This window comes from Nothobranchius furzeri, chromosome 3 (genome assembly GCF_043380555.1).
Source record: "Nothobranchius furzeri strain GRZ-AD chromosome 3, NfurGRZ-RIMD1, whole genome shotgun sequence".
Taxonomy (NCBI): domain Eukaryota; kingdom Metazoa; phylum Chordata; class Actinopteri; order Cyprinodontiformes; family Nothobranchiidae; genus Nothobranchius; species Nothobranchius furzeri.
This window is the reverse complement of record NC_091743.1, coordinates 82,936,612-82,963,378: the sequence shown is the minus strand read 5'-3', so window position 1 is coordinate 82,963,378 and position 26,767 is coordinate 82,936,612. Positions and strand designations below refer to the sequence as shown.

Sequence of the window (26,767 nt, the reverse complement as noted above, 5' to 3'; positions counted from 1 at the left end):
GGGATGCTGCCCCCGCGACCCGGACCCGGATAAGCGGAGGAAGACGAGACGAGAGACGAGAGACTTCCAAAATGTTCTGGGGAGGCGGGGGACATTTAGTCCGAGTGGGCCCTGTTCCATGCCTCCATTGTTGAGGCGGCCGACCGGATCTGCGGCTGCAGGGCCGTCAATGCCTGTCGAGGTGGCAATACCAGAACCTGCTGGTGGACACCGACGATCAGGGATGCCGTCAAGCTGAAGAAAGGGTCCTATCAGGTCTTTTTGGCTTGCGGGACTCCAGAGGCAGCTGATAGGTACCAGCAGGCCAAGCAAACTGTGGCCCGGGTGGTGACAGAGGCAAAAACTCGGGCGTGGGAGGAGTTCAGTTAGACCATGGAGCAAGACGTCCATTCAAACAACAGGGGAATCACACTCCTTAGCCTCTCTGGTAAGTTCTATTCAGCGATTCTGTAGAGGAGGGTCCGTCGGATTGTCGAACCTCAGATTCAGGAGTATGTGCTTTTTGTCCTGGCCGTGGAACACTGGACCAGCTCTATACCCTCAGGGGGATCCTAGAGGTTGAGTGGGAGTTCGCCCAACCAATCTACATGTGTTGTGGATTGGAGAAGGTATTCGACCACTTCCCCCAAGGGGGCCCTCTGGGGGGTACTCCGGGAGTATGGGGTACCAGGCCCTTTGATACGGGCAGTTAGGTCCCTGTATAACTGGTGCCAGAGCTTGGTCCGCGTTGCCTGCAGTAAGTCTGACTTGTTCCCAGTGAGAGTTGGACTCCGCCAAGGCTGCTCTTGTCACAGATTCTGTTCATAACTTTTATGGACAGGATTTCTAGACACAACCAAGGTGTTGAGGGGATCCGTTTGGTGGTCTAAGGATTGAGTCTCTACTTTTTGCAGATGATGTGGTCCTGTTGGCTCCATCAGAACGTGATCTTCGGCTCTTGCTGGAGCAGTTTACAGCCGAGTGTGAAGCAGCTGGGATGAGAATCAGCTCTTCTAAATCTGAGACCATTGTCTTGATTCGGAAAAGCGTAAAATGCCTTCTCCCGGTCAGGGATGATGTCCGGCCCCAAATGGAGGACTTTAAGTCTCTCTGGGTTTTGTTTGCGAGTGAGGGAACGAATGGATTGGTGCTGCATCTGCAGTAATGCAGTGATGCGTTGTACCGATCTGTTGTGGTGATGAGAGAGCTGAGCCAGAGGGAAAGCTCTCAATTTACTGATCTTTCTTCCTTCTTACCCTCACCTATGGTCACGAGCTTTGGGTAGTGACCGAAAGAATGAGATTGTGGATTATAAGTGGCTGAAATGAGTTTTCTCCAAAAGGTGGCTGGGCTCTCCCTTAGAGGTAGGATGAGAAGCTCAGAAGCTTGGAGTAGATTTGTTGCTCCTCCACATGGAGAGGAGCCAGTTGAGGCTCATCTAGTTAAGATACATGGACGCCTCCTTGGTGAGGCATGTCCAACTGGGAGAAGACCTAAAGGAAGACCCAGGACATGCCGGAGGGACTGTCTCACGGCTGGCCAGGGAACGCTAGGAGTCCCCCGGAAGAGCTGGCCCAAGTAGCTGGGGCGAAGGAAGTCTGGGCTTCCCTGCTTAAGATACTGCCCACGCAACCCGACCCAGGATAAGCAGCTGAAAATGTATGGATAGATGGCCGGATGGTATTTGTTATGACCATATTTTTGAACGCACGTGATCAGGTTTCTATTTGTAAAAAAAAAAAAAAAAAAAAAGACGAGAAATGTTATAATGAGAAAATAAAAATAATCTAAGGGATGAAAATGTGAATTTAAAAAGATCAACAGATAAATGTAAAGAAAAATGTTTATGTTTGAATCTGGTGAACCTTTGTCAGAACGGCCACCTAGTGGCAGCAGTTGATTTTTTGTAATGAATTAATGGGTAGGCTTAAATAAGTTTAACTTCAGCCTATACCTTTTCGTTCATAAATTATATCTAAAGAAACTGTTTAATTTACAAGAGGAATTTGTACCTGTGATAATTATTATTATGTTCTTTATTAGATAATTATTTTCCTTTTCCTGTGTTTTATATGTATTTGTTATGACGGAAAAATAAATACAATACAATACAGTCACAACCATAGATACCATATATTAACATAATAATGTTAATATTTGATATCTATGGTCACAACTACTTTCTTTAGATGTTACTTCGAAATGTGTCCCCTGGTCACGGCCATCAACTTCTGATTGTTCTCTTCTTAAATTATCTTAAAGTAATTTTAAGTATTGTTAGCTAAAGTAAATTGCTTAACCATTGTATTATATTTTTGCACCTCTCCTCCCCGGTGTTGCATTTTCCTGTTTTGACCGGGGGATATATTTCGATGTAACACCCAATTTTCTTGTTGACATCTCACGGAACTTCCGGTTTCTCTCTCCACAAACCGGGTTTATGTGTTTACTTTTACGTCGTGAAAAAGACAGAAAGCACCTTGAGGAGGACGCAGAGGAGCAGAGATGGATGAGTTTCATAATGGAAACGAGGTTAGATTAACTTCTAGACTGATCGGTATTCTGTTAGCTAACAGGCTACTAGCTAAAACCACTCCCAACATCAGGATGCTAGGATCCCAAGGCTGTAAAACCAATTATTATCTCTAGCGTTTTTGTTCGCAGTTTTTTATTTTATGAACAGAAATTCATTTTAAACATTTTCATGAATTTTTTTTTGTTTATTTTCAGGGCTCGTTCAATTCAGAGGAAGCTGACAACATCGTCAAAGAGGTATTCTTCTAACTGTGATTTTTATTTTCATATATTCTTGTTTGTAAAAAAAAACATTTTTAGTATCATTTCAGTCGATTGCATTTGTTTATTTCAGAAGTCCCTCATGAAACATTCTAAACAAGCTGTCAACTCACAAAAGACAAAAACGTTTTTTCCCACCTAGTCTGTCGTCAGAAATATGACTGAAAAGTCATTTTTAATTAGTACAAGTTTTTATTTTTCCAAGTGGTGTGGATATAAGAAGCTAAGATGTTCTTCCTTCATTCTGCGAATAGAACCCCCCCCCCACCCCACCCCCCCACACACACACACACCCTCACACACATACACACCTACAGTATGAGCAGTAATTGTGACATGATTTTTGTCTCCTATTTGAATGCTCTGCCTGCCTTTCAGTCTTAGTTTTATCCCAGAATTCCCATGCGTGAATAATCTAGTGTTGGAAATAAAAAAGATTTAAGCAAGAAGAACAAATATGTTTCTGTTCAGATTCTGGGAAGTATAATATTTAGTTATTCTTGTTTTTAAACTTTAGATTTCCTGATTTCAATCAGCTGTTTTCTCATCATGTCCATTGCCTGCAGTAAAACTGGATCAGTGACTTCCACATGACTTAATGCTGATTTGTGTGTGTGTGTCAGTGCATTGAAAGCACAGTGGGAGGGTATGACTACAGCCAGAGTCAGGTGAACAAATGGACAGCCAGCATCGTGGAGCGCTGCCTCACTCAGCTGGTCAAACTGGGAAAACCCTACAAGTACATCGGTACGAGTTAACCTCAGTTTCTGTGTAAAGTCTAAAAATTTGATCAGGAAAAAATAAACTGTAGAAGTCAAATAGCTGCTCATAATGTTTGCTTGTAATAAGAAATAAAACCAGCCAAAGTTTAAAGTTAAACCCGGGAAATACCTTCAGGAAGCTGAACATGTTGTGATGAAGACCTCATAAAACCCGAAGACCTGCAGAGATGTGATGATGTCTAAAGAGGATGATAGCAGAGATAACGGTGACCTTATGTCTGCAGTGACGTGTACGGTGATGCAGAAAACTGGTGCTGGGCTCCACACAGCTAACTCCTGTTACTGGGACACTGCTGTGGACGGTAAGCTCATCTCTCCAACATGCTGTGGTCAACGTCTGATTTATGGTTTAGTCTGAATTTCTCTTTATAGCTCAGCATCTCAGGAAGTAGAGCAGGATGTCCACTAAGAGGGTTGTAGGTTTGATCCCGGCTCCCAGCAGATAATGCTGCTGTTGTGTCCTTGGGCAAGACACGTAACCCGTCTTGCCTGCTTGTGGTTGGAGGGACCGGTGGCGCCTGTGCTCGGCAGCCTCGCCTCTGTCAGTGCACCCCAGGGCAACTGTAGCTACAATGTAGCTCATCACCACCAGCGTGTGAATGTGTAGATGACTGATTGTGTTGTGAAGCACCTTGGGGGGGTTCTAGGACTCTTGAAGGCACTATATCAAATACAGGTCATTTTGATTAAAATGTATTTCCACTTTATTCAGGATAACCTATCTTGACTTTATTTAATGACGTATTGTTTTTAACTCATTCGCTGCCAGCATTTCTCACTGTTTTTGTAAGAGTCACAGAACGTTGCGCGCTTGGATGATGTTGACGCCAAAACAAAGAGGAGACTCGCCTCTTACATCAGGAAGAATCAGCGCGCTTCGAGCGTTATCCGTTCTTTCATAATCCGTTGTTGAATTGAGATCGGCAGACGCTTTTCCGGTTCGCGCCTCACCTTTTTTTTACAGCAGCGGCCCAAAACGATCTCCTGACACATGGATTTTCTGCTTCCTGATCACGTGACATGGGACGCATGCGGATGAAGATCGGCTTTAGAGCTGGGAAGTTTGTTCTCACGGTGCGGGAGCTCGTTCCGACGCCCACACAGTAAAAAAATGCAAATGACGACTTTAGTCGTCAGTGGCAGTGAATGAGTTAAATAAAAATGATGTTTTCCTAAAATGCCTTATTTTTAAGATTTAGACATTTAGGCTTCTCATCTTAACTTTCCTGTTTCTTCCTTCCTTGCTTGTATCCACATTGTTTTCATATGATCTCTCCTCATCCGTCAGGCATTAAAACCTGAGCTCTCTAAATTGTGTTTTTATTCCTGCTTGATAAAATCTTCTCCTTCTCTTGTTTTTGGACAGGAAGCTGCACGGTGAGGTGGGAAAACCGCACCATGAACTGTGTCGTCAGTGTGTTTGCTGTGTCCATTGCATAGGACACTCGCACACACACACACACACTGCTATGTTCTGCATTGAACAGCAGGTGGTGACAGAGCACCACAGAGTGCTAACAGCACATTTCTCTGAGGAGTGGCAGCCTTCATCGGTCACCTTCAGCTGAGTCCAGCCTTTGTTTATTGTGTTTGTGTATCATGTCAGTGAGGGTTTTCAGCTGAAGAAAAATAATCTGATTAGGCTTTTAGAATCTGTTGTTTGATGTGTTTAGTTTCCTCTCACATGAAAGATTTCAATAAAATGAATAAACTCTGATAAATATTTAGTTTTTATGGGTTTTATTACAGAGTAGTGCTACCCTCCTGCTACCGATCGGAACATTTTTGTTGAAATTGTGAACATTTTAAACCAACAAAACACAGAAGTTCTACTCAGAAACCAAAAGTAGGTAAAGATCTACAACCTTCAACTAAACATTTGGCTAAAACCCCTGAATGTTAATTGTCTGTATCGATTACATGTCTGGCAGTGCTGGATCCACGAGATGTAGAGATCACCGAGAAATGAGTAAAACGTTCGCTGTGACACATTTCCAGGTTCCTTTCGCTGGTGCAGGAACCTTGGGTTCATGGATTTGTTCATTTCAGCTGCTCATGACAATTAAAGAAATAAGAAAATGATTTCAGCTGCATCCTTTGCAGGAAGTGATCGACTTATTTCCACAGAAAGAAATCTAATTCACCCATTTCCCAGTTATGTTAAAGGTCAATCTGAAATCTGCTGCCCGGTAATAAAAACCTGAAAAGATTGTCCTTTATTTTCCTCTTTGATTTTACGTTTGTAAATATATCAGGTTAAAAACAAACAGAAGAATCTACACTTAAAAAAAGAAACTAAAGCAGAAATAAAATCTACCAAAATAAAAGAACAAAATAAAGACTTCTTTTATTTAAAAGATTAATGCAAAAAAGCAGCCAGATTTATTATTTGTAAACATGAAGAAAAGTTCAGACATTCTACGAAGAAGAACAAACTTAGTATTTTGTCAACTATGTTTGATGTTCTACCTGTTGCCATGGAGACAGCAGCCTAACAACTGTGCTATCACCATGGCAACTGATGAAACTGCACACTGCTGGAGGTCATACTTGAAGTAGGCTGTTTTTTTCTGTTTTCAAATAGTTCACGTCCACAAGTCATCTATCAGAAAAGAAAAGAGGAGAAGTTCAGAAATGTAGAAACCCAGGGAAGAGGAACCAACTCAATGTTTCTGGGTGGTGTTTGCTTCATGTTTATGGTGGAAGAGGAGCAGCTGGTCCTCACTGATGAAGATCTGCTCCCCTCAGAGGTCTGACCTCCAGCTGCTGGCTGAAGGGTCCTCAGAAGTTCTCCTTGTTGAAGATAAACTTGACATCACCCTCAGTGTGAGACAGACACTGTTTTTCTAGAGACTTCCCCAGCTGAGGAGGACCACACAGGAACACGCCCACTTTGGTTCTGCACACAAACATTACAGGATGGAGGCGATCAGAACCAAGGGGTCATTCAGATCCGACACCAAACCTGATCCACTCAAAGGAATTAGTCTAAAACCGCCAAAACCTACAAGATATCTTTATTTGTGTTAAAAACTATCCAGTTTTCTTCTCCAGTAAAGGCCTTCTCATGTACGTCATTCCTACTGAAGATCAGAGGGTAAACAAGCTCACTTGCCTGGCTCTGGAAAGGCAGAAACATGTCTAAAGAGTGAATATAAAAAGGCTTTTATGCCTGATTATCACATCTGAGAAGAAATTCAGCGTGAAGAAGCAGATCAGCTGACTCACTGCTTTCCTTATTCTTATAAATGATAAATGACCCGCACTTGTGTAGCGCCTCTCAGATTAAGGACTCCAGAGAGCTTTACACTACATCGTATCATTCATTCATTCACACACACATTCACACACTGGTGGTGATGAGCTACGATGTAGCCACAGCTGCCCCGGGGCACTCTGACAGAGGCGAGGCTGCCGAGCACAGGCGCCACCGGTCCCTCCGACCACCACCTTGCCTGCTGGTGGTGGTCGGTTAAGTGTCTTGCCCAAGGACATAACAGCAGACATATCTGTCCGGAGCCGGGATCGAACCTGCAACCTTCCGATTACTGGACAACCCGCTCAACCTGTTGAGCTACTGCTGCCCCGTTTTTAAATTCTGTTGCAGAAACTTAAAGTAAACAAACAGAAAACTACAAAACTCATCTTTTATTTTTATACATACAATTCATTTATTATTATGTTTGTTTAACCTGAAACACACCTAGCTCTCAATAACAATCAAAAATTCTGAAAATTTGAATGAATTGGAACAAACTGTAACTTTATTTTATTTCCCATTGTCCTGAATGCTTGAATGTTGTTTTTGTTCTGGTGAACTGTGGTGATCTAGAACCCGAATGGTCTAGGTCTTTTCCTTTGAACATCTTAGGTGTGTTCTTGCTGTGTCGTATCTCTAATTCCATGCTGTAGTTTTTTTTAAAAACACAGAGCAGTTTTGCTTACCTGTTGAGAAGGAAGTGACGCCACCATCAGCGTCAGCCTGAGGAAGTTTTCAGCCGCAAACGAAACGTAGCGGGAAAACAGGTAAACAAAACTGCTCTGTGTTTTAAAAAAGAACTAAAGTATGGTCTAGGTCTTTGTTTACTGATGAATAATTGCCTCTGCCACAGACTGCTGTTCGTGGGTTATTGATGAGCTTTGAGCTGAAACTCACCCCGGGTGCTTTGATGCAATGTTTGTGAACTCGTTGTCCCAGTTTGGTTTCCCATAAAGAGTCTTTTGTTTGAGCCCAGTGATCGGATCATTCTCTGCTTCATGGTGAACGCGGAAATGAGCCGCCTGACGAAGGAAGAGACAGAAAAAATGTCTCAAAAGTTTCTGAGAATAACCAGGAAGTTAGGAGTACTCAAAAGCATCGGTTCCATTGAGTGTTCTGGGACAGGTCGGCGCGGATTGAGACACTAATTTGTTTGTTTCTGTTTCGTTGACCCACACCGGTCCATGACGACCCACTCCAACCCATACCAATACACTCAATGGACCCAAGTGTAAGAGAAAGAGCTGGTTCTGTTGCACAGGAAAGGATTTAAAGGATAACAGAGCAGCAAGCAGGTCATAATGTTTTGACTTGTACCTCTGTCTCTTTCCAGCGGGTCAGGTAGATGTTGTAGCTCAGAAAGTTAGCCACGTCTTTTTCCGCCATCTGTCTCTCCAGAGACTGAAGTAAGTCGGCGAACCACTCAAAGGCCTCAGTCTCCGGACAGAGCCAGTAAAAATAGATCTGCATCAGAATCGGCCATCAGTTAATCAGTCACGCAATCAATCAGTAAATGAAGTAATGACCGACCAGCCCAACAACTGGCCCATTGATCACCCCAGTGACCGCCCCAATGAACACCCCAAATGATCGCCTCAACGACCACCCCAACAACAGCCCCATCGACCAGCCCAATGACCACCCCAACAATGTTCCCAATTAACACTCCAAATGATCGCCCCAACGACCGCCCCATGAACACCACAAATGATCGCCCCAACGACCACCCCAAAGACAACCCCATCGACCAACCCAATGACCACCCCAACTACGTCCCCAACGAACATCCCAAATAACCGCCCCAACGATCAGAACAACAATGTCCCCAATGACTAGCCCAACCACCCAAATGATGTCCCCAATAAACATCTCAAACGACCACTGCCCCAATGACAACCCCAATGTCCACCCCAACAAACAGGCCACTCAACCAATGAGTCAACAACATCCCCAATGAACACCTCAAAAGACTGCTCCAACGATTGCCCCAATGACTGCCCCAACGATTGCCCCAACAACGTTCCCAATGACTGCCCCAACGATTGCCCCAACAACGTTCCCAATGACCACCCCAACAACCAGGCCAACCGATCGACCAGCCATTCAACCAACGAGTCAATGGGTGTTTCAGTCATCCAGCCAGAATGCCTTAAGGTTGTTCCTGATGATCTGACCTTCTTGGTGAAGACCTCCTGGTTGTTCTGGATACGTTTGTACCAAACAGACTTCAGGATGGAGGCAAAAGGAGTCACTCCGATACCTGCTCCCACCAACATGACCACTTCGTAACGGAACACGTCCTCACTGGCGGTTCCAAAAGGCCCATCTATGGCCACTCTGAGAACAGACACAACAGAACCCTGTCATGGTACCAGTTTTAAGCTGCTAGGGGTAAACTTAGGCCTAGTCCACACGTAGCCGGTTTTTTTTAAAAACGAATATCCACCCCTCCAAAAACTTGCATCCACACCACCTCGTTTAAAAAAAACTGTACACACGTAAACCGGATAAATACGTTGTTAAGGACATGCCAGACCTGTAGGCGGCAGTACTTCCCCCGTTCTTAACCTCGTCCTTCGTCTGTGGTCTTCCGCAAGGAGCAGTAATTCTGCTTGCAAAAACAAACAAGCAAAAAGCGCTTGGACAGTTGATAAAGCGAGCGCAGCTCTGAGGGCATCCATGCTGTCGGCTAGTGTAAACACAGGTCGCACACGTGATGTCAGCATTTTTTGTCGCGGAAAGTGACGTTGCGGACCTTAAAACTCCGGTTTTGTCTGTCCACACGCAGACACCCAAAACGGAGAAAACGCAGATCTTCACTTTGGCCGGAGTGTTTAAAAAGATCCGTTTTCGTGTGAAAAAACTCTGTTTTCGTGTGGATGACAGACCAAAACGTAGAAAAATATCTACATTTTGGCAGATCCCCGGCTACGTGTGGACAGGGCCTTAATGAAGGAAATAAAGTTTCTGCTTTTCACTTAAAAATGTCACAGATTAAACAAAATATTTAAACCTCTTCTCATTTGTCTGGGCCTCTTCTATAATAAATCTTTACTTTACATCTAGTTTAGGAAGTTTATCAAAGTTTAATCAAAGGATTTTGTAACTTGTCTTTTTAAGACGGCCAGTGGAAATGTTTTAAAAAGTAGCATCAGACCATTGTTGTGGTGATTCTATCAGAAACAGCAGACCTCCTTCTGTCTTTGTCTGAATGCTACTCAGCAGGACCATTGTGGTTTAAGTGTCAGAGAGGTCTTTGGTATAATTTTGAGTTCTGTAGTTCTGTGCCTCCACGCATCAGAACTACAGCAGGTGTGACAGAAATACACAAAGCTGAAGGCAACTTCTTTTGTCAGCTTCTGAAAGGAACATTTGATCAGTGGGGGAGCAATCAAATCACAAACACAGTGTTCTGTTTTCAACCTCCCATTCTCCCCGTTTCATACTTTGGCAGTTTCCAGGCCTCCTGGGTTTCGGTTTTATCTCCTCCACAAGCCTCATACAGCGCCTGAGTCCAGTCTCCAACAATACGGATGTGAGCGCTGAAGTAGTCTTCTTCTGGGGCAGAGGTCAGGGTGAAGGGGTGCCACTCATGGCGGGACACAGACGGACACTGGATGAAGACGTACTGCCCCACCTCCATGTGGAAGCCTTTCTTCCTCATCTGCAGCTCCAGAGTTTTGGAGGGATGCATGACCACCTTTAGACCAGGTTCACAACCAGAGTTAGACTTACCAAAGATACACACAGGTCACGTCTAGCCTTACACTTTCAAAGATTACCAGCTGTTTGACCACATTTAGCTTCAAATTCAAGACCTTTGATAAAGGTTTTACTCTAGTTTTAGCTGAATAGCCTACTTCCGTCTTAAAGACGTCTGAGTTAGCACCTTAGCTAAATATTTAAAGTGGAACATTTCTCTTTAAATTTTTACATTTAGATGTTCTTTTCTAAATGAGTTTTTTTTCCTTCAGATATTTACTTAATTGTTTATTTTTATGATTATCATTTGGATTCATGGTTAAAAATCATCTCATCATTTAATGCAGTGAAATAAATTACTAAAACGTCACAGCTCATTTTTATTATTACGAGAAGCTAGGTTTTGCTAATTGGAGCAGAAAATGTGTTACATTACACCATATTTCATCATTAATATGCAAAATGTGGCCAGGTTTAGCTGTTAAAATGCTGAATTTAGCTAAATCTAGTAGTTGTAAAGAAAAATGTATTGATAAATGGCTTTTGAAATGATAAACGTGGCTCTATTTAGCTGTTACATAGCTAAATATGGTGTATTCTAGCAGTTAAAATGCTAAATTTAGCTGAATGTAGGATATAGGATTTTAAATGTTCACTTTGCAGTCTCCTGTGAATGGAAACCTATTCCTGCCACTCTGATTTTAAAAAATATATCATAATTATGATTAAATAAACTTAGTTATCTCATTATAATGAGATAGTACCTCATAAATATGACTTAGCTATTTCATAATTATAAAATGAATTGTTTTTTATCAAAGTGGCATGAATGGGGTTCCATACATATGCATACAAGTGAAACTCCAAAATTTAGAATATTGTGCAAAATGTAATTTATTTCAGTAATAAAAGGTGAAGCTAACATATGAGATAGACTCATGACGATAAAGTCAGCTATCTTAAGCCTTTATTTGTTATAACTGTAATGTTATGACTTACAGCTTATGAAAAACCTGAATTTAATATCTCACACAATTAGAATGTTACTAGAAATCAATAAATGAAGGATTTTAAATAGAGAAATGTTGGACATCTGAAAAATAATCATGCATATGCGATCAGTATAGTTTGGGCCCCTTTTGCTTTTACAGAAATAAATAAACTTTTTGCATGATATTCAAAGTTTTGAAGTTTCAGCTGTGTTGGTTTGATCAACAACCATAAGAAGTCCGTTTTCATACTAGAGAGGAAACCTGCTGCAGGTTTAAAACCCTCAGTGATTAAACACACCTTCGTGATGACCACTTTCTGATGGGAGCGGTAGATTCGAACTAGCCTCTCACACACATATAGGATCATTGGCCCCAACACCCACTTCCACGTCTGCAGAAAAGGAAAACATTGGAACGTTTGCAGTGAAAACAACAATTTTCCAACGATTGTTTTCAATGTCGTTCCAAAGACAGCAGTTCAGATTTGTTTGCTGCTAGACAGGACACAGAGAGTTGGAGTAGAGCTGATAAAAGTGATTCAGCAGGTGAGGTCAGGGTGAAGGAGGGAGATTTAAGTCTCACCCCTGGTGGGTTTCCAGCAAACTCAGGCACAGCACAGTCCGACTCATTTTTCCCCCAGTCCTCAAATCTATCTGCACACAGGTGAGGTTTGTTTGTCTGCTGGCTGCCAGCAGTCTGTCCTCGTACAATACGCCTGCATTCACACACACACACACACACACACGCACGCACACACACACACACACACACACTCAGATAAGAGATATTATTGTATTTATCTTGGTAAATCTATAATTACTTCAACAGGTGAACTAGTAGTAGCACATTCCATGTCAAAGAGAGTAAACCCTTATTATCAGGAGAGGGAGAATTTGACCTGATGATCAGAACTGGGCTCACCCATAGCCGTGGAACACAAGGCCAATAAAGAAGATGATGAAGAGGTGGTGTGTGTACCAGAACACCTCAAAGTAGGACCTACGGATGACCTCCATGGATGAGGTGATGATGAGGATGAGAGCCAGCGTGATGACGACGCCCGTCACCCCAGCGATGGTGGTGAACATGACGATGGTGGGGTTCTGCGTGCACACACACACACACACACACACACATACACACACACACACACACACACACACACACACACACACACACACACACACACACACACACACACACACACACACACACACACACACACACACACACACACACACACACACACACACACACACACACACGGTTTAAACAGTTTTAGCCGGTCGGCGTTGAGGTTGCTTTAGTTCCTCTTAAGTTTCACTCTCTGACCTGCAGGTTGGGACAGCTGACCAACTTCCCTCATTTGCTTAATGCCTGTTTTGTCACACTGTAGTTCCCTTCAGAGCTCCGATTGGGTTAAGATGCAAACTTCTCCTTTAAACAGTCATAAATTAAAATTGTAACTAATTTAACTCAGAAAAAGATATTTTTGTCATTAAATGCAATTGCTGCCAACCAGGAACGAAACCTGACAGCAGGTCAGCATGAGTAAGTTTAAAAGCCATCTGAGGTCTTTCTGAAGTCTGTTTAGAGATGGAAATAAACCTCAGAGTTTCAATAATAAACAGATTGGTGGATTTTGTTTATTTTTCATTAAAAAAACTTCAGAGAATCACAGAAATCTCTGCAGGTTCACAGCTGGACTGGAAACAGCTTCTGGCAGGAGAACATTAAAAACAGATGTGGTTCTGGGCCGGAAGTCTCTTAGTTTAAGGTGGACTGAAGTTTAAATGAGATTCATTTTGGAAACTCAGGTTCTCCTTTCATTCCTCTGGGACTAATCAGGTTTCAGGTCACAGTTTTAGAACTCAAAGGAGAAATGCAACTAGTCTACGGGGCGACGGTGGCACAGGAGTTAAGTGCTTGCCCCGTAATCGGAAGGTTGCAGGTTCGAGCCCCGCTCAGTCTGTCGCTGTCGTTGTGTCCTTGGGCAAGACACTTAACCCACGTTGCCTGCTGGCGGTGGTCGGAGGGACCGGTGGCGCCGGTGTTCTCGGCAGCCTCGCCTCTGTCAGTGCGCCCCAGGGCAGCTGTGGCTACATTGTAGCTCATCCCCACCAGTGTGTGAATGTGTGTGTGAATGGGTGAATGACTGATTGTGTTGTAAAGCGCCTTGGGGGGTTCCAGCACTCTAGAAGGTGCTATATTGAATACAGGCCATTTACCATTTACCATAGTCTCTACCTGAATAATAATAATAATAATAATAACAATAATAAAGTTTCTAGAAAGATGAAAGACAGAATCGATTCATTTTTAAGGAAAGTCCTCCTCCCAACCCTGTATTTTGAGTCTTTCCACACCACAAACCTCAGACAACACAGTCTTTCTGCTCACAGTGATGAACAACTTTCTCTTAGTAAATCTCAATGAAGGTGTTCCTCAGGGCTGTGTGTTAGGGTCAACTCTCTTCATCATTAATCTGCGATCGAATATCACTCTAAACAGATGAAACTGCTGTTTAGGGGGAATGTCAACTTATTTAAAAAATAAAACACATGAAAAAAATGTTGACATCAAATTCAAAGAAAACTTTGCAACTGAATCTACAGGAAGTTACTTGCAAATGGCCCGTATTTGATGTAGCGCCTTCTAGAGTCCTGGAACCCCCCAAGGCGCTTTATAACACAACCAGTCATTCACCCATTCACACCCGGGTGTGTAGCCACAGCTGCCCTGGGGCGCCCTGACAGAGGCGAGGCTGTCGAACACCGGCGCCACCATTCCCTCCGACCACCTCTAGCAGGCAACGTGGGTTAAGTGTCTTGCCCAAGGACACAACGACAGCAACAGTCTGAGCGGGGCTCGAACCTGCAACCTTCCGATTACGAGGCGAGCACTTAACTCCTGCATTCATCCCGCAGCTCTAATAATAATGAAATATATATTTATATCTAAAAACAGAAATGTATCTTCTGGTTTGTGCTATTGAAGAAATCTGAAGCTACAACCTGGTTAAAGGAGAAGTTTATCAGATGAGCTAAACAAATAAAGAGGAAGTTCTTCACATTACTTCTCTTAATGGTTCAATTTAGAAATGAACTGTTGGGATTTCACTAAGTTTAGCAACGCAAGAATTTACCAGCAACTCAAAGCAAACAGACTGGATGAGATGAGCAGCAGCTCACCGTCTCGTTGCTCCTGATCGGGTTCAGAAAGGATGCGTTGTCATCTGTACCAATTTCAGACAGAACGAAGGGAAGGAAGCTGCTGTTGCGGTTCAGCTGAGCATCCATGAAAAACTCAAAGTTGAACAAGTGAGCGATGATGTGCACAGCTGCAAAAACAAGATGAAACTCAAGATAAAATTCTCCATCTAATGCTTAGAAGTTTGAGTCTGTTTAATACGGAAGAGGATCAGGGCCACTGAATAGAAATAAAAATAAGACTTTATCTCAGAAAATTTAAAGTCAGAATTCTTTTTCTTTTCATTTCTTTCTTTCCAGTGGCTTTAATCATTTTCTGTGAATTCATAAAATACTCTGTTTATTTTTGGTTTTGTTACTTTTTCTTAAAAAACTACACTGTGAAGTGGAAGAAGAAGGCTGGAGCACTTGGGTCAAAGTAAAAAAAATAAATAAATTGGTGCAAATAAATGAGCTACGTTTCGATTGCTGTCTTCACAATTGCTGGTGCTGTAGCCGTTGAGGACTGGTGCTCAATCGGATGAAGCGCAGTGTATATTCTTCAAAGTAAGAAATTTTTTGTCTTTTAGCATTATTCAAACATTTTTGAAGTATTTTTTACATTTTTTTATATTTAAGCTTTTACACATGTCTAAAACATTTCAAAACAGAATTGATGTTTAAAAAAAAGCCTTCATTCTAATAAAGACTATAAAACACAAACTCTTAACTTTTTCCTAAAACCTTGTTTCCCTTTAATCAGTATTTTTGCAACAAAACCAACCGTCACTGACTACTTTGATAGATCATGACCTGTAATCGTTATTAGTTTTAATTTATCATCAGTAAAGACACATATTTACAGATATTCCACAGGAAATTGTATCAGTGGAGTGCCCCATGGCCCTGTTTTAGGACACCTTAAGTTTCAGCATTGTTTGAATCATTTAAGTGAGTTTATTGGTAAAAGTGACTTTAATGTGTGCATTTAAATATAAAACAGCAGAAACGCCATCTCTGACATCAAAACTTCAGTGAGTGTTTCATACCTGTGTGGAACGCGATCATGTAAGCCACCAGTTTGTGGAAAGTAAGATTTCTATCTAGTTGACGAGCTGCAGTTCGGCTGCAGAACTGAACAGAAACAAGAAGGAAATTTAATCAAATTCACAAAACTGTGAATAAACCACAATGTTTTCATTTGTTTTATGTGTTCTTACTTGGATGGATCCTCGGAGGAAGGAGAGCAGGTTTCTGCAGACCGGCAGCAGGATGAGCATGCAGTTAAAGTTGAGGCAGGCGGCAGGAGCTCTGGCCCAGGACAGGGCTTGCTACCGAACAGTAAAACCAGGAAATACATGTTAATAAAGCACATTTAATCAAAATATTTTCAATTGGTCTAGTTCTACAAACAGGAAATGAAATGAAAAAGTCTCAGAAAAAACACAAATCAGTCAAATTAGTGACAATTTCATTTATTTTACATAAAACAAAATTTAAATACAATTTCGTCTATGTAATTTTTGACCTGAGCTCCAATTTTTTTTTTACTAAATTCAAGGTTTTAAGGTCACTGGCAGAATTATGTTAATTTGGTGATGTGCAGCAACAGGACGTTGTTCAGTTTCTCCTATTTTACATTTTAGAAGCAGCTTTACACACAGCTGGTCCATTTTAGTCAAATTAGCATCAACTAGTTCAGATTTAACAGTGACAACATAGAAATAACAGGACTTTCACAATGAGATATTACGTTTATTGATGCAATCACTGGGTTTTAATGAGAAATTCATCATTTTGTAAAGATTTCTGAGATAAAATTGTAGTTCTGTTTAGGTTAAAAATAAATAAACAAAATACTCAGCTGACTTCATTATGCTGTTTTATGAAAGTGAAATGAGCCACAATAAAAACTAAACAAAATCATTTAGTAGCAGGAAACATTTGACATGAAGTGGAAACAGGATGAAATAGAACTAATTTTTATATGTTTATGAACATCACCATTTTAGCTCACATTCAAAGAGATCAAGCAGATATAAAGTTATTTTATATTTGCCATAAATCAAATATTTTTCTTGACTTTGAGAGAATTTCATACATTGAGCCCAGATTATAAACTAAATATCATTAATAATATGTAGCAATTAATACATGTTAATCATGACCAAACATATGTGATGATTCCATATAAATGTGAAACATCAATCTGATCTTTGAATGTTTATTCAGAAGATTCTAGGGTTCTTTGCTTCTTTAGGGACCATAACCACACTTCGTATTAATTCAGATTATATAATGAATTCAATCCTTTTATCTAAACTAACAATTTATACATGCCAAGATGTGAACAAGGAGATGTGGTGTGGTGGATGTGAGGTGCTGTGATGGAAGCTAGATGTTGTAGCAACCATTCTTTGTATCTGAGAAAAATTGTGAAATCTGGGTGTAAAAGCATTTGTTGTTTGTTATAAACTAGAGAGTTAGTTATTGATAAAAACCTCATCAGACACCAGTATGCAGGCTTAGGATACCCTTGTATGAGTTGCTCCCGGTGGTTCGGAGGGTTGCGGTCAGAGTGGTGAGGTCACCGGACGTCAAAACCACAATATTCAGCAATTAGTAGCTTCCTCCGAGTTCAGCTTCCCCAGCCATGAGATGCAACCCGGGGTCTGCAGATTAGGTGTCCAAGGTGGATGTCTGAGAGTTGAAGCAGCTCTGAAAAGAGCTGTTGTGTCTGTAATCACTTGCAGCGTCACAGAAAGGCTTTGACTTAAGGTCAAAGGTGATTGTTTCAAAATAGGCTTCTTTCCCGATTTGGCCGAATCGGGGTTCAGCTGGAAACCAAATTACTCGGGAAGTAATTCCTGTTTTAATAAACTACTTTGTTATGATTTCTGGTCAAGTTTGGCCACTCAGAATTTGACACGTTTCTGAGTATTTACCAACATCCCTCAGAAAGCCACGCCCTCCTTCAGATCCAAAGATGTTTATAACCTTAATGAGTATCTTATTGTAATGTGTAAACAATGATTAACTTGTTAAATAAAACACACACTGATTTGTGATAGACATGGATCATTGTATGATTCCTATTCTTTTTAAAGCCATCATTGGTTTAAGCACAGATTATTCAAATATTTCATTTAATCATCTTGTTCATTTATCACATAAGATTATTGTAAGCTTATGAGTTGTAAAAGTCATGGAGTCTTCCCTTATTCATAGTGAAGAATGTTGACGTCTGGCTTTCACAGAGAGTGTAGAACCATGGGAGAGAATGTTTGTCTGGATGTTTTGTCTTCATGGAATGTCAACACGCGCCGAGCAGAACCTTCTGGTTCTGGAAGGCCAAATAGAAAGTGGTTTTATGCTGTAGATGAAAGGTCACTATGTTGGTCAATATATAGGTGAAAACTGACCCTTTTGGGCGTTGCAGAATCACCAACTACATGTGTGAAATTCTGTATTTTAATGTATTCATCCTGAAGTTTTGAAGTTATGCATTCACCTCAAACACTGATAATAATGAGATTAAAAAAAAGTTCATGTTTCTGAAAGTCAAAAAGTTGTTTCTTGTTGCTCTATTTTAGTCTCAGATCACAGCAGTTGTTTCACTTCTGTTGAGGTGAAACCAGCTGTTTGGCAGGTCCTGGACCAGTGACTAAAATTTAAAGCTCCATGTCCCACCACTTTCACTTGAGGCTCTTTTATCACATACTAGCTGTTAATGAGCATCAATACAGCCTCTTTGCTGTTCTGACATGATTATGGTCTGATTACACCAAACTCAGCTGTGGAGAAAATAGATAAAAAAAATGCAACTTCTAGATCGAAATGTGCAAACCAGTAAGTAATAGCCTAAGTCACGCCCATTTACTTCCGGACCATGGGTCACTAGAAGAACGAAAACATAAATGCAAGTCAATGGGAATAAAAACGCTATTTTCTAATTCCACTTTTTACGTGCCATGCATTTCACACATGATGTCCGTGAAATTTAAAGAAGCATTTTAATACCAAAAAAGCACCTCTTTTCGATCAGGGAGAAACGCTATTTTAGGTTTTGTGTGATAATCCGTCCAGGACTACAAATGCACATGGCCAAATTGACATCATTGAACCAGACACGGAGAAAAACAGAGAAAAAATGGCTGTAAGCTCAGCCAACATTGAATCTTTCCTTCAGGGGGAAAGAGCCACCATAAATCTTGTCATTTGGTAAGTAGCAGCTACGCTAGGGGAGAGGAGATTCTGTGCTGATGTCATATATGCGACGTGCCCACGTCTGATTTGTAGTCATGCTTATTACAAATTTTTACAAGCTGATAAATCTTAAAGTACGTGACAGGCATGGTCGAAACACCCATCATTACTTTTCATTTACATAGAAGTACAACAAATGTGTGATTCAGGGCGTACGGCAAAGCAGATTAGAAGCGGATTTTCCTCTGAGTCATGATACGTCTTTGTTACAAATTTAAATAAAACATTTATAAAAGAAGGGATCCTTGTTTTCATTCTGGGGGCATTGTTAAATGAAATAATCTTAGTGATAAATTCAAGACAAATAAAGCTGTTTCAAGTTTCATTAATGCTTGAATTCACTTCATTTATTAAAGGTGTGGTTGACTGAAAAAACATGTTTTAATGATTATTTCTGATTATAATCAGTCACTCTGAGGTTTTCATGCAGGCTGAACATGAAAACAGTCGTCTACACCGATCTCCTGCATTAGCTTTTGATAAAAAAAACAGATGGTGAAATGCTAGGATTTGAAAATCCTCACACTGTGATGTCACACTGTGAATATGCATTCATGGGCTCGCCCATCTTGGCTCGTGCTCAACGAGAGGAAGGCTTTTTTGTATTTTTTTGCAACGAGGAGAGATAGCGAAGAGTGTCTAGGGGTGTTTCTCACTGCCAAGGAACTTCACCTTGATGTTTTGGTCCCGCCCTGGTTGCCTAGGTGATACGTCATCAGGAACTGCCAAGGCTTGTTCCAATGTTCATGTTCTAGCGAGGCACCTGTTCTCCGTTTGTTAGCCGTTTAGCTAGCTGAGCAAGGATACACGGGAGGTGTCTTGTAGCCTGGCATTGTTAAAAATGTTTCCAAAATGCAGCACTGTATTTTCAAAAGGATGGCGGATTAGAAGCCGGCAGCTACTTCGGGGGCAAATTTCCAGTTTAAATGTAATTCAAGTAATTGTAGCTAGCTGGCTGAAATGTTTTTTTTAAATATCTAAAGCAGTTAGCTGTGGTTGGTTAGTTACTTAGTAGATGCAGCTTTGGTGGCTAGCGGGTAGTAACTCGCCTACATATTCAATTTAACCAATAAATACACCTTTTCAAAAGTATATATTTATATTGAAACATATACTGTATGAACAGAAAGTAAAGAACAACCTAAGCAAAGAACCAGAAATCCAGAAAGACAAGAACCAAAACCAGTGATAACCCTACCATACATCAAAGGCATAACAGAACAAATAAGAGAAAAAACATAAACACACCAACAAAACCATACACAACAGTTAGAAACAGACTAGTGCACCCAAAAGACAAGATACCAGCTGGACTTAAATGTGGAGTCGTTTACGAAATCCCATGCAAACTGCAATAAAACATACACAGGAGAAACCGGACACAACTCAACACACGAACAATAAAACATAGAAAGGAGTGTGAGAAGGAGGCAAATCTAAAAGAGCAGCAGAAGGAGAAGCAGAAAGCACAATAAAGAAGTCAGCCGTTGCAGATCACTGCATAAGAGAAAACCATGTAATGGACTGGGACAACACAAGGATCATAAACACCGAACAACAAAAATACAAAAGATGGATAAAAGAAGCTATAGAGATAAGGAGACGTGGATGTGGGACCATGAACAGGGACGACGGAGTGTACACGTTAGACCGCGCATGGGACTGCATCGTCGGAGAGGGGAGAGCGGGCAGTAGAGGGCGACAACGTCCTCTGCTGCCCGCAGATAAACGGATAAACAGAGAAGGAAGTGACGCGCCACCATCAGCGTCAGCCTGAGGAAGCCTGCAGCCGCCGGCGAAACGTAGCGACAAAAGAGGTAAACAAAACAGTTTCTGTGTTTTAAAAAGAACGACAGCATGGAATATACGTATAAAATATAACGTTACCTCACGTGTCACGTGAAAATGTGACACGTAAAAAATGTGAAACAACCTTAAAATCCCATTTTCTGTTTTTAAGTAAGGTATTTAGAAAGATTTATCTTAACACCTTCTCATATTTTACATTTTTCCTCCGGATGTGTAATAAAACAGAAAGATGTAACGTTTCATATAACACCGTCAGACAGCTGCAGTGCTTTGAGGAAATGAAAGAGAGCACGTCCCAATTCTCCACTAAAGATTGAAGCGTGAATCAGACTGTTATTTTAATACTTAGTTTCACAAATACAATAGAGTAGATTGGTCTCACCCCCAGCAGCACTCTGGTGTAAAACCAGCGGTCCACCAGGAAGGCCATGTAGAAATGAACAAACAGGAAAGCGTTGATTCCCAACCAGACCAGCTGGAAAACAAACCCAAAACTTTAGGAGTGAAGATTAAAAACAAAAGTCTTTGTCATAAACTTAAAATAAATCCAAAAAGCTGGAAAAACAATAAAAGAAAAGCTATTTCAATGATTAAGCTCAGAACAGAAACCAAACTCTGTGGTCCTTTGTGATTTTTCTGACTGTTTAGGATCAAATGTTTAGTTAAAATTTTTAAACTATTGTATTTTTATTTTATGAATGTGGGTTGATATCTTTATAGTCACAAGGACAAAAAAAATCCTGTAATAATCAACAAACCCCCTTCCAAAAAAACATCAACAAAAAAGATGATTTAACACACAGTTTTCTTTTTTTTAATAGCTTTTAAAGGTATTTATTCACCCTGTTTGGAGGATTTCTACAACAAACAAAGGGAAGTGATACATTTACTCACAATAACAAAGATGGAGAGTCCCTCGTTGGCGACGAAGTTCCCCATGATGAGAAAGTTTCTGTTAGTGTAAACAGAAGTAATCAGGAGAATGAAGAGCTTCCTGGACTCAGAGCTGCTTTTATTTGCACAGAAAGAGGAAGTAGCTGAAGGCTGATGGGGCCGGTGTTCATCTTTCATTGAGTCAGAAAGAATAAAAACACTGATGTGAAATTTTGGGCCGATACCGATATTGATATGGACACACACACACACACACACACACACACACACACACACACACACACACACACACACACACACACACACACACACACACACACACACACACACACACACACACACACACACACACACACAGTTATTGAGGATGAACATCAAATACAGTAAAAATGTCAGATGTTCTTTGTTCTCATTCATTGAACACTTGAGTAAACATCAGACCCAGTGAAGGCAGGTTGAGTTTAACACAAAACCAAATAACAAAGCGTGTTCAAGTAAAAATCAAAGATGCAGAAACATGTTTTCACCTATTTTTATAAATATTTAAGAAGTTGTTACGTGAATAACTAGAGAAAAAGGATTTTTAGTCCATCACCTCTCTCTGTGCTGCCTTGATTATGACCTCCAACCATGGTGGGTTTGGTTTCTCGTGGTTGCTCGTGCTCTCAAAGCCAAGCATCTCAATGATCACTGCTTGGTTTTGCCAGGTAGGCTGCTTTGCTCCTGATCTCCTGGTGGCCACTAGGTTGTTGCCACATGAGCTGGGTGCACTGGGCTGTGAGGTCGGCTTTGTGTGGGTACTGGAGCATGTTGGGGGGGAAGACAATGAACAGGCTGATACGGTGGCTAAGGATGCATTGCTGAAGCATGAAGTAGACTTGGCAGTGGACTATGGTTTGCAGGAATGGAACTCTGTGATTGGCCTTGTGGTTGTGGACTCTTGGGAAGCGGGGTCTACAAGTCGGTTTTACTTTGGCCTGTAGTGTTGGGTAATTGGTGGTGGGCTGTCTCTTGGGTGTGGGAGATGTGATTCTGTGGTTTTTAATCGATTGAGGCTGGGTCATAGTTGTCTGAGGGGGGTTGTTTTTAGTGGGGAGGCACCTGGATGGTTGCTGTGATTGTGAAGCATTGGAAACGGTGGGCCATGTTCTGATGCACTGTCAGCAATATGCAGCAAAGAGAAGGAGCTCCTGTGGTGTCTGTATTTAGTCTGCAGACCCTGTTAGAGGTGACAGACTGGGACAGGGTGAAGGCACTGCTTGGCTTTCTCCGTGCAGCGGGATGTATGATAGGCTGTGATAGGGTGCAGTTGCTGTGAAGGTGTTGCTGTGGCAACAATGCACCTGGTGGTAAGGCGTTTCCTGTTTCCTCTTTTCAGTGTTGCACTACGTGTAGCTGTTTGGTGTTTGGGGCTCGCTAAAACTGATTTAATTTCTCTGGACTAGGATATCTCTGAGTTATCGTAGCACATAAGCACACTAAAACACACATTTTCTGTTGTTCCACCTAGCTTTTAGGGAACCATTTGAGTTTGCACGCAGTTTCTTTGGTGTTGAACGAGTTGCTCGTCCAGTTAGCTTAGCCTCAGCATGGCTATGGCTACTTCTATCTCTGCTTCTCCGTCTCCTATCTCTTGCTCTCTGTGTCAGATTTTTAGCTACTCCTCTGCCTCCTTTAGCGATAATGGTACGTGTAATAAATGTAGCACTTTTGTAGCTTTGGAGGCGAGGTTGTCAGAATTGGAGTCCTGGCTCCGCGCTGTTGAAAAACCCGTAAACAGCCGTAGCTACTTAGCTTCAGTGACTTGATGCTTGGTTCCTTACATAGGAAACATTTTTTCTGATTGGCTTAATGAACTGACCTGGATTGGAATGTTTATTATGTGAAGTGCCTTGAGACGACTCTTGTTGTGATTTGGTGCTTTATAAAAAAAATTGAATTGAATTGCACCCTGAGGGCGTCCAGCCTGCCTCATTGAAGAAGGATAAAAGAAGAAGCAGCCAGCTTCTTGATACCAGATCGTTAACCTATGTGGTAAACTCTGAGTGCTGGCCTTCTCCCCGTGACTTCCTAGTGTTTCCTCGAGTTTAATCCTTCTCGTTCACTCAGGTTCTCAGTACCTCCTAGTGTCCAGCTGACCTCGTCGCTTATGAAACACATTCCTGGACTAACCCCTCCGTGCTGGCTGCCTCTCTCCCTCTTGGCTTGTTATCACTGCTCAACTCCACTTGTTGCTTAACAGATTTCATCATCATCTCCACCCGCCATCTCCTCTTGTGCATCACCTGCCCATCTCTCCAGTGGATACCATAAGAACTTCTCTCCTCCATTATCATCACTGGAACCCTATCTATGGCATTAGTCGTTTACACCCTAAATGAGTCACAAACCAACCCCCAGCCTTGCACAGTTCCTCTCTGTTACGACTGGTGATGGTATGGCTTTCTCCCAGAAAGACCTGTTAACAGAAGAGCTTCCTGGGGCTCTTCTCTCCCTTGCAGTTCCCAGTCCTGATTCCCATCCTGCTTCTGAAGATTTGGATGCATTTTGAAATAAACTGTTTAAGCTCCCTTACTCCTCCTCAGAGTTCTATTGCATGTGGGTCAAACACTTAACCAAAGTCGACAGTGTAGGGTTTAATTTTGTTGCTTTTAAGCTTAATGTATTACCTTTACTTATGACCAATAAGCTGTGATATTCTATATAAATATAGAATATCACAGCTTATTAGTGTTTGAATGTTTAATCAGAAGATTCTAGGATTCTTTGCTTTTTCAGGGATCAAACACACTTCATCTCGATTCAGACTGAGTCAGGTTTATAAAGGCAAGAAATTTATTTTCTAAACAATTAAAAACATGACAAGTTAACCAAGGCTACTGTGATGGATGAATCTAAGTGGATGGGATGTGATGTATGGTGACTGAATGGTGTGTGTTTATCAGAACCTTGTAACTAGAAGAACAGAGTTCTGGGCGTGAAAATAATTTGGTTTGCATTATGTTTATGTTTATGTTTATTTATTTAGCAGACACTTTTATCCAAAGCGACTTACAGTTTATAACCTATAGGGCATGTTGTGATCTGTGGGGGAAACCGGAGTACCCGGAGGAAACCCACGGATGCATGGGGAGAACACGCAACTCCACGCAGAAAGGCCGCAGCCGAGTTTCGAACCTGCAACCTTTGTGCTGCGAGGCAACAGTGCTAACCACTGCGCCACCATAGCATTAAACTATGAAGATGGTTCTTATCAAAACGGCATCAGACGCAATTCATGTTGTGTCTACCTCACCCTTTTTGGAGACCCTCTTCGCGGATCCGGAGGTCAGGGAGGTCGCATGACCTCTGGGCACCGAGGTTCAGTAGATTAACCGCTGCACCGACGCTCCAGTCCAGAGATGTCGCCAGGCACACAGGTTGGAGCTAGTTTGCGTCTGGAGCAGCTGTTTCTGAATAGCTGAAGGAACCGTTTTGCTGTGTCAGCTGTAGGCAGCTTTAGCTTGTCGAAAGCTTGTCAAGAGATGCGGTGGTTAGAGAGTTTCCCCCCGGTGGCCAGTCAGAGTTAGCTCAACTAACAGGATGCTGAATCACTCCATAAGCGATTCTGTTTTAATATTCTCATATTATGATTTACTTGGCCAATCGGGACATTCCATGTTAAGAGGTGTTAACAAACAGACCTCTGAACATCACGCCTTCCCAGATACAGGATGCTCTGATTTGTGGCTAAGAAAATATCTATGTGCAGTGACGTTACTTTAACTTTAATTTATCTCTAATGAACAATGTGTCTGAGTGTAGATAATGATTCACTTGTTAAATCAAATATTACTGATCCTAACACCAAAGTGTTTCATTGTAATAATACAATTACTTCATTTCAACCACAGTGATTTAAGCACAGATTAATCAAAACATTTCATTAGTATTCATATAACATGTGTTCATTCAACCATATTATTATTTAATGATTATTTAACTTATGACTTGTAAAAGTTCCCTTTTCATGAGAGTGAGCAATCCTGTGGTGTTATCAAAAGAAGACTTTGTTTGGGAACACAGGCTGACATCTTGTTCCTCCTGAAACGTCAACAAGGTTTGCAGAACCGTGTAGCTTGTTGGGAGATAGAATGTAAAATCCACCTTAGAGGGTGGCATTAGGTCTGTAGATGGCCGTTGGCATGTAGGTCAATCTGTAGGTGAAAACTGACCATTCCTGGACGTTACAACAGGTCTCTCTCACTCTCTCTCTCTCTCTGTGTGTGTGAGTGTGAGTGAGTGTGTGTGTGTGTGTGTTTTTGAAATAAACAGATTTAATTTAGTCTGAAAATTATGCAAGCTGAATTTTGGAATATCTTTATTTCTATAAAGTGCAAGTTAGACGTCATAAATGTATGTCTGTGTTATTGTAAACACACACCACACACATTTGTGTACCTGAGATGATTACCATCACTGTCACTTAACCGAACAATTACACCTCATCACCGCCCTCACCCTCTAAAACAGATACACAAACGGAAACAAGATGGAAAATATTTTAGCAACATTGATGCCGACATATCGTGGATCCCTAATTAAAAGCCAGTGTTTCAAATGTTTAGGTTTATCCAATAAAACTTTAGGTTTAAAATAAGTAAATAAATAAGTTAAATCCCCAAAAAGCAGGACAATAGAGCAGATTTCCATTCCTAAACTGAACTTGTTATGTCAGTAAACAAGCAAACGAATAAAAAAATGAATAAATAAATCTGCATCAACAATCTAATTTATTTATTTATTTATTTTCCAGAACTTTAATCAGAACCAACAGTTGGATTATTTAGAATAGTTCACCTTATCAAAATAAAAATGATGTTAATTCTGACCACTAGGGGGCAGCAAGGAGGAGTTGTAAAAATTGTCTCATTATTTTTTACTCGCTACTAATCTTAAACATAAACACTCGCTTATGCTCCAGACATCAAAGGATGGTTGTTGTTTTGATGACTAAAATGCATTCATAGTCTTAGTGTTGTTTCCACAAATTATTTTTCATCATAATTATTAAAACATTTTCTATTATTAATACACTTGAGAAGAGCAAGAAAGCTTCAA

General features: G+C 41.2%; 2 protein-coding genes across 3 annotated transcripts; one reads left to right on the top strand and one right to left on the bottom strand.

Annotated features, from left to right (window-relative positions):
- The first annotated feature begins 2,349 nt into the window (after positions 1-2,349).
- On the top strand, positions 2,350-5,284 carry LOC107384633 (dynein light chain Tctex-type 3). Its single transcript, XM_015957985.3, has 5 exons — positions 2,350-2,511; positions 2,710-2,751; positions 3,399-3,522; positions 3,782-3,859; positions 4,924-5,284. Exons 1-5 carry the CDS (start codon positions 2,485-2,487, stop codon positions 4,995-4,997), a joined length of 345 nt encoding a protein of 114 aa, XP_015813471.3. The 5' UTR covers positions 2,350-2,484; the 3' UTR covers positions 4,998-5,284.
- A 623-nt stretch (positions 5,285-5,907) lies between these two features.
- Positions 5,908-21,774, bottom strand: cybb (cytochrome b-245, beta polypeptide (chronic granulomatous disease)). Of its 2 annotated transcripts, XM_015957984.3 has the most exons (14): positions 21,668-21,774; positions 21,156-21,248; positions 15,919-16,029; positions 15,748-15,832; positions 14,702-14,850; positions 12,432-12,613; positions 12,093-12,225; positions 11,809-11,901; positions 10,263-10,516; positions 8,991-9,153; positions 8,134-8,280; positions 7,714-7,838; positions 6,315-6,456; positions 6,039-6,159 (listed from the first exon to the last, which is right to left on the bottom strand). In XM_015957984.3, the coding sequence occupies exons 1-13, from the start codon at positions 21,710-21,712 to the stop codon at positions 6,339-6,341; spliced, it is 1,698 nt and encodes a 565-aa protein (XP_015813470.3). In that variant the 5' UTR covers positions 21,713-21,774; the 3' UTR covers positions 6,039-6,159; positions 6,315-6,338. The 2 variants fall into 2 exon arrangements, with proteins under 2 accessions (XP_015813468.3, XP_015813470.3); XM_015957982.3 differs by having other exon boundaries at positions 5,908-6,456.
- Positions 21,775-26,767: the final 4,993 nt, after the last annotated feature.